A 15,637-nucleotide genomic window follows, 5' to 3' on the forward strand; every position below is an offset into this window, starting at 1 on the left:
CTGTGCAACAGTTCTTGGGGGAGGCCAGTCAAGGCTCTTCTTGCCAGTGTCATCTACATATTAGAATAACCAAATCTCAGTGACTTAGTGCTGTGCTCAGACTAGCAGAGCAGCAAAGCCAGGTCCCACACCCCGGCCTTTGCCTTTGGCTTTCATGCTTTTTTGCATAATACCACCCGAGTCACCCTGCCTTAGGTGAGAATGAGGGCCGAGTGGGAAATGGGGCTTTCTCAACTTCTCTTGCCCTGGTAATGATGTTGCTGTCTCACCCTCAGAGTCCAGTAGTTTGAGATCCTCAGCCACCTGCTGTGTGACACTAGCTAACTCTGCTGGTAACTGACGTGGGAATAACACAGTGTCCCTAACGTAATTATCACGAGGACTCAGACGTTCAAAAAGGCTTCGGGATTTTCCTTTTTCTCCAAGTATTACTGAAGTCCGCTGTCCTCGATGCCCGTCCACCGAGGAGGGGGAGTGGGGTTGGGCATGGAGGGGGTCCTTCCTTACTCCCCTGGCCTCCCCCCACTTAGGAACCTGGCGAACCGAGGCTGTGTTCAGCGAGGAAGCGCTCATCTCGGTTCCGAGTGACATCCCTCTTCAGAGCGCCGCCACCCTGGGCGTCAATCCCTGTACGGCCTACCGGATGCTGATGGACTTCGAGCAGCTGCGGCCAGGTAGGAACCGCAGTGGGTGGGCAGGCCGGGTACTCCTGACTGGGGTGTGACCCGTGTCCCGACCCTGAGGCCTGGGAACTTACCTGCAAGGAAAATGGTCCCAACCTGGGTGGTGGTGTTGCTTTACATGGAAAGGTGTTAGCTTGGATCCTGGAAAACATGCTGAAACCTCATGAGGAGTACACCCTAGAAAACCGCTGAAGGGTCACATTCCCTAGAGCTTGGGATGGAATTCTGTCATTCAGCAAAATCGTATGGAGCTGTGCTGAGCTCTGGGGCTACAAAGCCAGACAACATAGACACAGTCCCTGTGTTTTCAATAAAGTGCTGAACTTAGTGTTAGTCTTTCCACTCAGCACTGCCAGAGCACTTTCCAGTCCACATACGTGCCTTTCCATGCATTGCCCCGTCAAATGCACTGGACGTCAGAGCGGTGCAATGAGGTCCGCAGCACGGGTCTGAACCCCAGCTTCGCCTCACTAACTGGGAACTGACCTCTCAAATCATCAGACTTTTCATCCATAAAATGGAGAGAAAGGGGTTCTGAGGGCTCACTGAAACATGCCATGTGACACTCAGCACAGGGCCTGGCATACAGCACAGTAAAGGTGCACTGCTGTTATCATTCTCCCTTTTTATAAATGAGGAAACTGAGGTCCAGAGAGGTAAGTTATTTGTATGAGATCACTCAGCAAGGAAATGACAAAGCCAGGTGTTTTATTCCAGGTTCCCCTGACAGAGCCTAAGAAAAGAACTGGGGGCCGACAGTTCGTTGGGGAGGTGGCCCCAGGAAGCAAGAGTGAGGGACTGGGGACAGGGACAGGGAAGGAGGAAGAGCCAGCGAAAGCTGATTCCTGCCGTGGGCAACCGGGGCCCAGTCCTGCTGGGGACCCTCCACAGACCCTCACAGAACCCTCCTCAGAACTAACCTCCAAGTGACAGGAGGCTGGGCCACTTACCCACCAGCTCCCGTCCCCCGTGGTTGGAGGGTTACCCCACACACCACGCATATCCGGGAGCTGGCAGGGGCCCTAGAGATCACCCAGTCCAGCTCTGTCATAACGACGAGGAAACTGAGATGGAGAGATACCGGAGTGTGATCACCTTCGGTGGCAGCTCTGCGTAAGTCTGGCTGAAAACCAGTCCCAGCTTCCTGCAGAGACAAATGCCGGTTCTCCCAGCTGTGGCAGAGCAGCCCTAGGTCTCTTGAAGTGCAGAAAGCCAGCAGGTGTGATCAGGGACCTTTGCTGAAGTCCCAGTGCAGCAGATGTTTTGGTCGCCTGCATCCTCTCCCCTCAGACCCCCTCTGATGTGGGCTGCAGCTGTGGTCGTCACATCAGGCTATTGTGACACCACCCACCTTTTGTGGCCTATTGTGCCCATGGTGTATCTCTCCACCTTCCTGCCCCAGGGCTGGTGTGAAACGTGTGATTTTGACCCAGAGTAAGAATTACACTTTAAATTGTCATCCAGTATATAGACGTATATGAATATATATGTATTGAAAACCAAAGTTTCATGGAATAATATTTACCCTCACTATGTGTGATGCACTCCACTATTTTTTTATCCTATTTTCCTTGATTTTAACTTAAAAAAAAAAAAGCTTGCAACCCACTAGGTTGGTTTCATAACCCACTGATGGGTGACAATCTGTAGGCTGACCCTAAGGAGGATGGGCCTTCTTCCAGAAACTCCTCTGTCTCTAGCACAAGATCCCTGCTGCCTCTCAAAACCCAGATAGCATTTCAGGGGAACAGAGCCCCTTCCCGGACACAACAGCACTGGGCTCTAATGAGGAGCACCCCGGTGGGTGCTTCTAGGACTCCTGTTTCATGGGGGAGAAACTGAAGTTCAAAGAGGTCAGGACTCATCCCACCCCATTCACTTTCCGTTACAGTCAGTGGAGAAGCTGGGACTCACACCCCAGTATGTCTCGTTCCAGAGCCCATGCTTTTCCCAGCATGGCCCGTGGCCTCCCCCGTTGGCTAAGTCCAAAGTTAGGCCTCGGCTTTGACCACAGACCATCCGGAGGTCCCTGTTTCAGGGGCTGCCAGTTTCTCCAGTGCAGCTCTAATCCCATTTTGAGGCAGTGCATCTACCCCTCAAGAAGCCGCAGCCTGTTGATAGAAATGGACTGAGATAACAACCAAGTATAAGTCAGGGCTGACCGTGACCATTAACAGAGACGGCCGCAGAGTGCTGTGGGAGTGCACGGGGGAAGAATCTGGGAAGGCTTCATGTAGGAAGCCACACTCAATCAGTCCTTCGAAGGATATATAGGATTTGAAAATGAAGGGAGATGGAAAGAGGAAAACATTGCAAGCCAAAGAAATAACCTAAGCAGAGACTTGTGGACATAAAAATTGGGAGGATGATGAAGGATGCAAAATCATTTACACAGCAGGGTCTAAGTTGCATCCAGTGTGAACTCTTGAGTTGCTGAACCCTGGCAGGCTTCATGGGTGTCGTAGAGGTTTGGGGGGCACGGGAGAAGAGTGAGCAACAGTCCAAGGACTGAGAAGGCTCAGCAGCAGGTCCTGGGTACTTTCAGAGTCTGAGGACTCCGCCTCCGGCCCTATAATAGGATTCTAGGCTGGAAGCCCTTGACCTGTTACAGGTCTCAACTTGAGTCTCTTCCTGGCTCCACAGGGGATTCTGTCATCCAGAATGCATCCAACAGTGGAGTGGGGCAAGCAGTCATCCAGATCGCCGCAGCCCTGGGCCTGAGGACCATCAACGTGGTCCGAGACAGGTGCGTGGGAAGGCCTGATCCCAGCACACCACTTGGGCCTTTCCACCTGGCACCCGAGGGTGCCCACGATTCCACCAGGTGGCGCCCTTGCGTAAGCGGTCTTCCTTTCCTGCGGGCAGGAGCTGGCTTATAGCTGAGTCAGCCACCAGCACTGAAGTCCAGTGGCTTTTGGCTATAGGATGAATGAATCTGAAATGTAAAGGGAGGGCAGGAAGGAGAAGGCCCTTAGTGAACAGCTAAGAGTTTCTGAGACTCTTGACTTGTGATAAACCTCATGTTTTTAAAACCACAGTTCACATTTGGGAATGTTTTAAGCTGTGTTATTCTTTCTGTGAACCAACTAACCCAGAGCCCTTGTTTCCCTTGCATTTGTGTGATACTTTGAAGTGCACTAAATACAGATGTAAAGGAGATGGGGCAGGTTTGTCATCAGAAGGAGGAAGCCACTTGCTCAGGAAGACACAGCAAACCAATGACAAACTTAGTTTCCCAATTTGTTCTCTCTCCATCATATCCTCCAACTTCCTTAAGCCTCACCATCCACACACGTGGTTGTGTCTCTTCAGGGAAGCCCAGCCTTGGCAGGAGAACTGATACTCGCTTCAGTTCCCCATCCCCTCCGTTGTGCTGACAAAAAAATTGTTCTGTTTGCCTTGGTAAAGAGGCTCAGAGCCACTCCTGGACCGGAGTGTGTTTGCACAACACTCTGAAAAGCCCCTTGAAAAGAGGGGGAAAGGAAGCAGAGTTTGTCGTTTCAGTAGAAGAAATCAGGAAGTGAAATGACTCCTCCCTGAGCCCAGATGGTTTCTAGCGTCCTTGAGATGACAGGAGCAGTAGAAACCACCCAGTGCTCTCTCACGCCAGTGAGGAAACTGAGGCCAAGAGATGCTGGCGTGTGATGAGACTGGTGGCCAGGCCCAGCTTAGCTTCCCACAAAGAGAAACTCGGGTTCTCACAGCTGTGGCAGAGGGGTCCTGGGAGCCTTCCGTGGAGAAAGTGAGCAGATAGGACGAGGACCTTGGATTGTGTTTGGTTTCCAGACCTGACATCCAGAAGCTGACCGACAGACTGAAGAATCTGGGGGCCCATCATGTTGTCACAGAAGAGGAACTAAGAAAGCATGAGATGAAAAACTTCTTTAAGGTACCAGTGATGAGGGACATTGCACCTCCATTCCAGGCCCAACTCCCTGAAGAAAGAAATCCACTTGAATTAGAAAAGCTGGCACTGGCCCCATGTCTCCAAAATCCTCCCTTTGTCTCTTTTCGTGGAAGGATAAAGCCCATTCCCTCAGCCAGGGGAAAGCATGCATTAAGTGCCCGGGGCTGTGAGGGGGCAGGAGAGACAGACAAGGTTTAGGAAACCCTGTGTGATTGGTAGTTTTGAATGTTAGTGGTGAACTACGTCAGCCCACACAGCCGAAGTAAATCTCGGAGCTGGGAGAGAGCTGAGGAAACTGAGGTACAGGAGGGAAGAGAAAGAAAAGGAGTCACATTTCCAAAGCATCTGCCTTATATTTTATCTGATAATCCCCACAAAAGCTCTACAAAGTAGGTGCTATCTATTTTATAGGTGAGAAAACGAAGACTTGGAAAAAAAGAAAGGACTTTACTGAGACCACACAATCATAAGTGGTGGAGTCGGGCTGGTTCCAGGCCTCTCTGAAATCAAAGCCCCTTAACCCTGCCCAGCACACCTAGTAAGTGACCGAACCACATGTCAGCCTCTTATCACTGAACCCTGGAGGGACCGGACACACATTTACTTGAGAACACACGCCTCTTGAGAACATTTCTGAAGCAGTAGGTCAGCACATCTAATATAAACTGAGTTGTAAGTGCTGAGAAGAGGGGGAAATGAAGTCCGTCAAAACAGAACATAGGTGCCCTTTGTCTGTTCTTTCCCAGAGGAGGTGAGTTTTGAACAAAATCCTAAAACAGATAACAGGATTAAGCTGGTAAAGAAAAGGCCCTTCCCAGACGGAGTTGGAAGGCATGACTGTCCCACTTTCTTCGCTCCTTCCTGACACAGCCCTTGGGCCAGGGAAGTGCTGTTTGTTTAGCAAGCTTCAAACCCCACCACAGAGGGGTAGCTCGCTCACTGCAGGTCCCTTCTTTTCCAGGACGTGCCCCAGCCTCAGCTTGCTCTCAACTGTGTCGGCGGGAAAAGCTCCACGGAGCTGCTGCGGCACTTGGCGTAAGTCCCTCGGCCCCGTGGGTCCAGTGCACGAAGGCTCCCTCCCGGGATTTAGCCAGGAGGACCACTGAGTGACCAAGTCCCAGTGGCCAGTGCAGGCCAAGGCCAGGTCAGCACGACCCTGAGTAGGAAGATGGGACCCACGTCACGTCCTAGTTACTCGGGCCCTCCCTCTCTCAGCCTCCTCCTTTACAGATGACCATCCAGCTCTGTTCTCCTAGGGACCCCAGAAGTAGACTCCTGGGCACTCTGTGATAGGGGAACGGGTAAGGATTCATAACCTAGGGGCATCTGAAAAAGTCACTTAGTCCTAGCTTATTAGCTTTTAAGTTTTTTATTAGTTTTTAAAAATAGATTCTGATTTTAAAGGTAACATCATGCTGTTACAAAACATCTTGAAAGCATGTAAAAGTACAAAGGAAAAGTTAAGCCCAGAGCTCACCTATCATCCAACCACAGGGGGATGACGTTGACAGTGTTGACAGCGCATGTCCTTTCCTTCTTTTTTTTCCATTAATATAATCTTGTCGAATTGAAGGGCACCTGAAAGGACACTTCCCAACTAGAGCACCAATATTTGTTAACACATATTTGCTAGCACTCAGTAGCCACAGGGTACCTAGATGGCTGAGACACTGAGGGAACCCTCTAGAACTCAGGCTGGATGGGAATTTGGGTCGTGTGACCAGAGAGCTGTAGTCACAATCACAGAGTGTTTACCACACACCAGGCTGTGCAGAGTGCGCGATGTACCCCCTCCACAATCACCTAGGTGAGGGGTACTGCTCCCATCCCCGTCCAGACGAGGCCCAGAGAGGGTAGGCAGCTTGCCCGAGTCGCTGCGGCTCCGAGCTTACCTCTTCAGCCCTCCTCTGGGCAGCCTCCGAGGCCCGCTGCCACCCCCCCGTGGCTCATGCTTACTAGCTGTGGACCTATGAAAAGTTAAGCAATATGTGAAAAACGAGCCAGGTCTGTCTCTTCATCAGTGAAATGGGGGGATATAAACCCTTTCTGCCTCAGAAGGTGAGTCCAAGGGGCTCTGGGGTCTGTACACAGCGCTCTACAAATGGGAGGGGGGCCCCAGTTTTCTCGTCTGTGAAATGGGGTTACCGTGCGGATTCACTGGCCAGCACATGTGAAGGGCTCAGAGCTGTGCCTGGCACATAGTAAACACCCAGTATACGGTAGCCATTCTGATTAGATCAAGTGTAATGCGGGTCCACAGAGGGAGGGTTCGCCCCCCCACCATGCAGGAGCTGCTTTCCAGAGGAGGTGGCAGTTGAAGGGAACTTAAGACCCGACTGGCCCCCGGCCTCAGGCACAGAGAGTTACCTGCCTCTCTCAGCAGCTTCTTCCACCCTGGAGTTCACAGAGCCTCCCTCGTGTTGTCCCAAAACGTATCTCGGGTCTTCCTTGATCAACCAACTCTTAAAAGAGCCAGGGGAGTGGCGAGGGGAGTACAGGTTAAGTCAGGCATGTGAAGTCCTAGCTTACGTTTTAAAAATTATATGAGCCCCTCTCCTGTTTGACCGCTGGGGCGGGTGTGGGTGTCAGACAGCAGGTCCTGACAATTGCCATTGTCTTCTGCACTGTCCGCACCATTCCTTAGCTGCGTCGTGTCACTGGAGCGTGTACAGGAGAGGCAGTGTGGCCCGCTGTGGACATGTTGCCCAGCGTCATACACCGACAGTGGAGCAGAGCCCGGCCCGATCTGCTTCCGGCTCCACTCCCGACTCGGGTGGTGAGCTTTGCTCAGGGGAGTATTCTTCTCTGCAGCTCTTCCTCAAAGCCTGACTGGGAGCTTAACTCTGGGCTCCCAACCTTGGCTAGACATCGAGGTCATCTGCAAGGGGCGTTTGCTTGTTTGTTTTCTGTCTTTTTTAATGTAGAGCTTTGCTTCCCAATTCATTAGGTCTGGTTCGGGCCTAGGGACCTGTATTTTTGAACCCTTCCCAGGGATTCTGAGAACGAGGTTTAGGAACCAGGGTTGGAATAGATGCATTGTAACTGGTTCAAGAAGGGCTCTGTCTCTCCCTGCGACCACTCTCTTCTCTCTGGACCCTTCAGGCCTGGAGGAACCATGGTGACCTATGGGGGGATGGCCAAGCAGCCTGTCATCGCCTCTGTGGTAAGCTGGTGGGGTGGGGCGGGGGAGTGCCTGGAGACAGGGGCCTGGACACCACCGTTGTCTAAACTCAGGCAGTGCCCCCCGCCCCTGGGGGAAGCCATACCTTAAGCAGTGCCTGAAGTTCTTGCCCTCAGCCCCAGCGTGTCCTTCCTGTGTCCACAGAGCCTGCTCATTTTTAAGGATCTCAAACTTCGGGGCTTTTGGTTATCCCAGTGGAAGAAGGACCACAGTCCAGGTAAGTGGATGATGGCCCCATTACCAAGGGTCACATGAGGGCGGTGCCTGCTGCAGAAGTGACCAGCCACTCTGAGCCCTGGAGAGGTGATTGGACCCCCAGGCCCACAACGGGATAAAGGAAAACAGTCTCTAAATACAGCTACAGTCAGCAAATAGTTATTGGACTAAAGTGGGCTAGTCCTTGGGGCACCATATTGAACAAGGCACCCCCTGCCGCCCTCCTGAGGAGCTGACAGTGGGGAAGACTGCCATGGAAGACAGCCAAGGAAAGAGAACAGACTCTGGAACCGGCCTGCCCAGGCCCAAATCCTGCCTCCACCATTACTGGCTGTGGGTTCTGCTGAGCGAGCTGTGGGACATTGGGCAAGTTACTTCACCTCTGCCTCAGTTTAAATGTCATAATTGTTTAAACTACTGTCAGCTCTGTTTGACACAGGAGGAAACAGAGGCTCAGAGTAGTGAAGTAGCTTGCCCCAAGTCATCCCCACCTAAGGGTGTGCAGCCAGGATGTGAACAGCCAGTCTCTCTGACTCCAGAACCTGAGCCAGCACACTATTCTTCCTCTCCTGGAGGACTGGCTCCCCAGATTGGGACCACCACCGGCTCCAGGCTGAGCTGAGGAATGGCGTGCAGTTATCCCAGTGATGGGGAGGGAAGTGGTCGTCTGAGGGGCTGTTCCAAAGAGAAAATAGCATGTGTTAAAGCCCAGTAGAGAATGGGAAGCCGGACAGATGGGTTGTGGCCGGATTACGAAAGGCCTTATAATCCTCTTTAAGGAGCTCAGGCTCGATCTTAAAGGGAAATGGGAAGCACTGAAGTGTTTTAAGCAGGGGATACGATTCAATTTGAATGTTGAATGAATTGACGTCTAGGAAAAAGTACTTCTCAGCCAAGGCCTTCCCTTCTCATCTTCCTCTACCATATGGGGTCCTTAGTGGGAGGCAAGCCCGGGAGGGGACGTTGGTGGCTTCTGCTGGTGCGGTTCTGAGGGAGCCTGGGCTCTCAGGGAAGGCTCTTTTCCCTGAGCAGAGCTCCTCTGTTCCACATCTGCTGGTGTGCCAGGCACCACCCACCCCCTCCCCATGCCTCTTCTGGCTTCTGCCCCTCTGAGTGATTCCGCCCTCCCACCATTCAGGACTCCCCGCTACACCCAGTCAGGTCCTGTGGGTCTGAGCCATCACAGCACCACTCTGCCTGCCCGTCAGCTCCTGGGGCTGCTCCCCGTGCTTCTGTCCCCACCCTGGCCCTCACTGTCCTGGGCACAGGTGGGCCCCAGGCCGCCTCCACAGCGGCCGCCGTGTCCCTGGCTGAGCCCCGGGCTCTCGAGGCTTCCCTGGAGCCCAGCACCAGCTCCTACCAGCAGGGGAAGCCCGCGTGTCCCCTCACCGAGCCCTGCGGTTGCTCCCCCGTCTGACACCCTCCAACCTCCCACAGACCAGTTCAAGGAGCTGATCCTCACGCTGTGCGATCTCATCCACCGAGGCCAGCTCACGGCCCCTGCCTGCTCCGAGGTCCCACTGCAGGACTACCAGCGTGCCTTAGAAGCGTCCATGCAGCCTTTCGTGTCTTCCAAGCAGATCCTCACCATGTGATGTGATAATCCCAGAGGAGCCGGAGCCAAGTGGGAGGGGAGACGGACCAGCAGGACTGGTTTCGGGCCCCCCACTTGGGGCCCCTCCGCCTTACGCAGGCTGCTCCTCTCCCCACGGTCACTTCTGAGGCGGACAATTGGGAGGCCAGCCAAGGCTTTCCCTGGGGCCAGCCTCCGGGTATCTAATAAAGTCCGAACTTCTTAAAAAAAAAAACAAAAACCAATAGAAGTCACCCCTAATAAGAAGGACCATCCCTTGCCAGCTCCCAGCACTAGAAGCCCCCGTTGCCCACCCTCCACCTGTCCTCCAGCCATCACTTCCTGACCGCCCTGAAAGCAAAGCCTTGGCGGGGCTGGCAGGTACAAAAGCCAGTAAAACAGATCTCTGCCCTCAAGCCCTCCAAGCCCACAGAGGAGAATCTTCTAAAAAGGAAGGTTTGACTCATTCTCAGGTGGCCTTCGGCTCAAGCTGGGACGGGGAGGATCAGCTCCACAGAGGAGTGAATGCCAGGCTGAGAAACCAAGGAAACGGGGTCTCAGGTGCCTGGACCATCCTCATGGAACTTCCATTCTAACTGGGGAGACAGATGTTACACCAGTGGTTCTCAGCCTGAGCTCATTTTGCTCCCAGGGGACACTGCGGTTATCATAATTGAGGGGCTGATACTAGTGCCTAGTGAGTAGAGGTCAGTGATGCTGCTACAGCATCTCACTGTGCACAGCACAGCCTCCCTCAGCAAGGGCTTATCCAGCCCAAATGTCCACAGTGCCGCTGTTGAGAAACCCCACATCAAACCACTGGTCCCACGACAGTTACCATAGTGATGAGTGTGCAAAAGAAGACATGCGTGAAGTGCTGTGAGCGCCTAACCAAGGTCCTGTCCTAGGCCTCCCTGAGGTGAAGCTTGAAAGTGGGCTCTGAAAAATGAGTAGCTTTATTCAGACAAAGAGAAGAGTTTGACACTATGTGAGTTTTTGGTGTTTGCTTCATGATCCACTCACTCAAAGCAAAGAACCAGAGGCTTTGGGGTGTCTCCCTCATCACCTGGCCCTCTGTCCCTGAGCTCTAGAGCCTAACTGCGGGGGGACATACTGAGAGCCTAGCATGTGCCTGAGGCCAGGGCTGCCCGTGAGTGACGTGGGGCTGGCCCACAAGTAGCTAAGCCTAGTTAGTGCACAGCATACTCACGAGGCCGCTGATACGGAGGTGTTCGGAGGGCCGTGGGGACACAGAAGCTCTGCCTGAGGGTTTAAGGAAGGCCTCCCAGAGGAAGTATGGTCACAGCCAATCTTAAGGCCCAGCAGGAGAAGGTGTACCAAGCAAAGCCAACAGCACTCGTGAGAGTCTGGCAGACCTGGAGAGCCTAGCAGTCGGGGAACTGCCCACAGGCAAGTAGAGCTGCTGCCTAGGACGTGGGGGGAGTATGAAAGACTGAGATGGGAGCAGTGGGCAGCAGTCAGAGCAGGAAGGCTCAGGACTTGCCCCCAAGACATGGGGGAGGCACTGAGGGATTTTAGGCAGTGGAGTGATGTGGAAAACTGGCTCTGAAGGCTAGTTACATGCCAGCACATACCTGGGCCCCGGCATCATCCTCTTGTCTTCGGCAGCATCTTGTGTGTCCTCTGGAGAAAAGGACTCAGCTTCATCCTGGGGCTGGGAAAGGTCTACAGGTGCCCTCTGGGTAAGATTTGCCACCTTGTACACCTGGGCTCAGAATCAGCCGCAGCTCACCCAAGTCCCTCCCGTTCTGTATCCTCAAGGTTAGTGGGATGGATGATTTGTGCAGTTGGTCAATGGGGGAAAGTGCAGAAAGTCTGAGAGGGAGTGGGAGGCTGCCCAAAGCCTACAGGAGTGCAAGTTAGGATTAGGTTCTGCAGGGGGACTCCACAAGGTTGGGCTTAGGGGATGTGATGAGCCTGCAGCCATGGAGAAGGATCGGGCCCCTGGTAGAGACTCAGAGTGGGCAGACAGGTGGGAGGAAGGTTCATAGCACCACGTCACGGTTAGAGACCTCGGGGGTGTGCAGAGTGTCCCGGGAATAGTACCTCTGGGGGTCTGGAGCTGATTTTTTATTTTTTTATTTTTGTCTGCTCCGTTTGGCATGAGGGAATCTTAGTTCCCTGACCAGGGATCGAAATCATGGCGCCTGCATTGGGAGCACGGAGTCTTAACCGCTGGACCGCCAGGGAAGTCCCTGGAGCTGGAGCTGACGTTGGGCTTTAAAGGATGATAATATTTTCTCAGGCAGGGGAGGGAGACAAGCATTACAGACTAAGGGACCAGGCTAAGTTATAGAGGCAGAACATTTATGTCAGAAGCGTCTCGTTTTCCCCAAATACCATTCTATTGCTAAGAATTAAAACTGATGGGGCTTCCCTGGTGGCACAGTGGTTGAGAGTCCACCTGCCGATGCAGGGGACATGGGTTCGTGCCCCGGTCCGGGAAGATCCCACGTGCTGCGGAGCGGCTGGGCCCGTGAGCCATGGCCGCTGAGCCTGCACGTCCGGAGCCTGTGCTCTGCAACGGGAGAGGCCACAACAGTGAGAGGCCCGCGTACCGCAAAAAAAAAAAAAGAAAACTGATGACTCTTAGGCGGGCACATGGTGGGCTGGAATAAACAGTGTTTCCCTGCCTCCCTTGCAGCTGACAAGATCTGGCCCATGTGATGTAAGCAGAGGTGCTAGGTGTCCATTTCTTAGGAGCCTCTTTAAAATATAGTTGGCATCCATCCTGTACCATTTCCTTCCCCTTTCACCTTCCTCCTGGCTGGGATACAAACATGGAATTTGCACAGCCATCTTTGACCATGTTGAGAATGGGACAGCAACAAGATCAAAGGAGCCTGGGTCCCTGAGACCCAGAAACGGTGACTGCCCACCTGAGGACTTGCGAAATAAGCTTCTGTGTTATTTAAGCCCCTAGTGTTTGGGCTTTCTCTGAACCTAATCATAAACGATACATATTCTGTGATTTAATTTATATTGAAATCCTATCAATCCATCAGAAGCTGAAAATTTCACAAAATCGCAGTCTGAATTGTGGCAGTGTGTGATTCCCAGCTAAGGAATTTGGACTTCACCCTACTGGCGGTAGGGAACAAAAGATTTCTGAGCCAGAAGATCAGAACTGTGGTTCAGAAAAATCCCTCTGGCAGCAATCTGGGGGGACAATTTGGAGAAGGGAGGCGCTAAAGAAAGAGAATCAGAAATTCCCAGATAAGTAAAGTCTCCCTAAATTTTGAAGACCACATAGGGATTATCAACATTTAATGAGGCCAGCAGAGGAAAGGAGCCTGAGGCAAAACAATGTCAAAAGGGAATCTGACTTAAGATGGATCATCGCTTCCCTACTTAACAAGTACAGGAGATTGTTGTTAATTTTCAGGCTGAATAATCTCTCTGTGGAGTTGGGACAGCTCTTCGGGCCCACTAAGTAAACAATATACTTTTTAAGAGGCTGAAGGAGGAACTCTGGCCCCAGGAGACCAAAGGAGGACAAACAGGCATGACCTCCTAAACCAAAGCTTGGGTGCACCTGAAGCCCTGAGGCTTCATGACTGGCTCTCCCTGGTGTCTTCTGGAATCATCCATCCTTCAACTGCCTACAGCCACTGTCATAACATTGATGACTGTCTGGTGTCTTGGGACACCAATTAACCCTGCTTTCCTCAGGGAAAAAGCCGATGCCCAGAAGAAAGAGGTTCTTACATTAACCTGTGTGTGCCAGGCACCTCTGCCCTGGTACCTGGAAGCTGTCAGCAGCTCCCGCCAGCCCCATGCTTATTGGCAGGTACCATGCCCTGGGTAGGACGCTGGGCCCAGCTTGGGCAGCTGGACGAAATGGTGGAAGAAGAGAAACTCAGTCCTGGCACAGCATCTGCCTGCATCTGAAGGCAGGAAGATCCTGGGATGACAGAGGGCCCACCCGCAGGTGAGTTAGCACCCTCTGAGAGGGAAGAAAGCGTGCCCTATGTCCCTGACCCTTTACAGTGTACGGGCACTTTCACACCTACCTGCATTTGATTTTTACAACTTCCCTGTGTCATTGAGGTTTTAATATCACCACTTTTCAGAAGAGGAAGATGCTGAGAGAGGAAGTGAGCTGCTCAAGGTCACATACCAGGAAGCAAGCTGGCACCAGAAGCCAGGTCCCCTGACCCTGTCTGGTCAGCATGCCAGTCAACCCCAGTTCCTCTGGCCCCACAGCTGGCCTTTGAGCTCCCTCTTTTCTCAGGACTCCTTGATTTTGTTCAGTAATAATTGACATGTCACTCAGAATTTCCCTGAGTCTGTGTCTCACGGGGAAGCATGAAAAAAAGAAGCAGGAGGCCACTGAAGTAATCCAGGTGAGAACTCATTCACTTATTAATTTGGTAAATAGTTTGAACACCCCATATGTGAAAAGCCTGTCAGAAGTGCCAGGGATACAGCAGAAGCCAAAAATCGTGGCCCATGATACCAGGAAGCTTACATTCTAGTGGAGGAGAAAGACAGTGAACAAGTGAATAAATGAAGTAATTACAGAATGTAGCAAGTGCTGTGAAAGAAAAAATAAAGTGATATCATAGTGATGGGGGTACTTGAGAGAAGGTGGGCAAGGAAGGTCTGAGTCCTGAATAAGAAGTCAGCCATGTTCCAGGCAGGGGGAGCAGCATGTTAAAGCCCTGTTGTGTGAACAATATGACAAGGCCTGAACCGGGTTAGTTAAGTGGGAGTGAAGTGAATGGATTCGTGAATCTTTAGGAGGAAGAATCAACAAGACAGAGTGAATGAGGTGTGTGAAGGTGGAACTTTGGCACCTTCCTGGAGGGAGGTGCCACTCCCTGAGTTAGCAAGCTCCGGAAGAGGAGCAGGTTTTGGAGACGGGTATTTCGATGGGTAGGGTTCTTTCCCATCTGTACAATGGGTTGAGCAGGTTATTTAACAGCCAAGTTTAGCACTGGTTCTTCATAATACAGGGACTATGATCCTCACACTTTACAAAATACCAAACGGATCAGGACTGCAGCATAAAAATCAGTTCTTAAAGCAACAGTATAAACCATGGGAGGTTTTGTTTGTTTGGCTACGCCCGGTTTTATTTGCAGCACGAGGGATCATTTTTTAGTTGCAGCATGCGGGATCTTCCTTGCATCGTGGATTTATTTATCTATCTATCTGCACCACATCTTAGCTGCGGCATGCGGAATCTTTAGTTGTGGCATGCAAACTCTTAGTTGCGGCATGCATGTGGGATCTAGTTCCCTGACCAGGGATCGAACCTGGGCCCCCTGCATTGGGAGCGCAGAGTCTTAGCCACTGGACCACCGGGAAGTGTCCAGGGGAGGGTTTTTAAAAAAAAAAAATTTTTTTAACCTCAGAGTGAGGAAGGCCTTTCAAACTACAACACATAATCCAGAATCAAAGAAAAATAAAGGATAAATTTGATCCCATAAACATACAATGTTTTTGCATGACACACTGGGAAAAAATATTTGCAACTCATTTGACAAAGAGCTAATTTTCCTAATACATAGATAGCTCCTATGAATAAGAAAAATAGGCAAAAAATATAAACAGACAAAGGAAAATATGTGTCTTAAACATACGAGGCTCACTCCACTCAACATAACTGCAAGTTAAATTATCCCAAGATACCATTTTTCAGCTATCAGATTGACAACGATCATAAAGTTTCATAACGTGTTGATGAGGAGATGGAAAAACAGGTGCTTGTGGAAAATTGAGCAATATCTATCAGAACTATGTTTGCCCACACCCTTTGACCCAGCTATTCTACTTCTAGGAATAGATCCTACATATATGTATATATACAAAGTTACTCAGTGAAGCTGTTAAAACAAAAGGTTTCAATCTATCTCAACGTCCTTTCCTAGGGCAATGATTAAAGAAATTACTGTGTATAAAATGGCATATTATGAGCCATAAAATAGTCCTGAGGAAGCTCCTTTTGTACTCTAATGGAATGATTTTCAAATTATACTTAGTGCAGAACTGTATGTATAGTACACCACCACCATTTGCTTTACATGTGTAAAACCTCTGAAAGGACATTT

At 51.3% G+C, this 15,637-nt stretch overlaps 1 protein-coding gene across 2 annotated transcripts in view; it reads left to right on the forward strand.

Moving 5' to 3' along the window:
- MECR (mitochondrial trans-2-enoyl-CoA reductase) overlaps positions 1-11,666 on the forward strand; it is a 32,196-nt gene extending 20,530 nt beyond the window's left edge. For both annotated transcript variants that reach the window (XM_004266565.4, XM_049707033.1), the window contains exons 4-10: positions 531-674; positions 3,327-3,429; positions 4,470-4,572; positions 5,552-5,625; positions 7,693-7,753; positions 7,916-7,988; positions 9,425-11,666. In XM_004266565.4, coding sequence (XP_004266613.2) covers positions 531-674; positions 3,327-3,429; positions 4,470-4,572; positions 5,552-5,625; positions 7,693-7,753; positions 7,916-7,988; positions 9,425-9,582 — 716 coding nt within the window. In that variant the 3' untranslated portion in view covers positions 9,583-11,666. The remainder of the gene's footprint in view (positions 1-530; positions 675-3,326; positions 3,430-4,469; positions 4,573-5,551; positions 5,626-7,692; positions 7,754-7,915; positions 7,989-9,424) is intronic.
- The last annotated feature ends 3,971 nt before the right edge of the window (positions 11,667-15,637 follow it).

Source organism: Orcinus orca, chromosome 1 (assembly GCF_937001465.1).
Source record: "Orcinus orca chromosome 1, mOrcOrc1.1, whole genome shotgun sequence".
NCBI classification, from domain to species: domain Eukaryota; kingdom Metazoa; phylum Chordata; class Mammalia; order Artiodactyla; family Delphinidae; genus Orcinus; species Orcinus orca.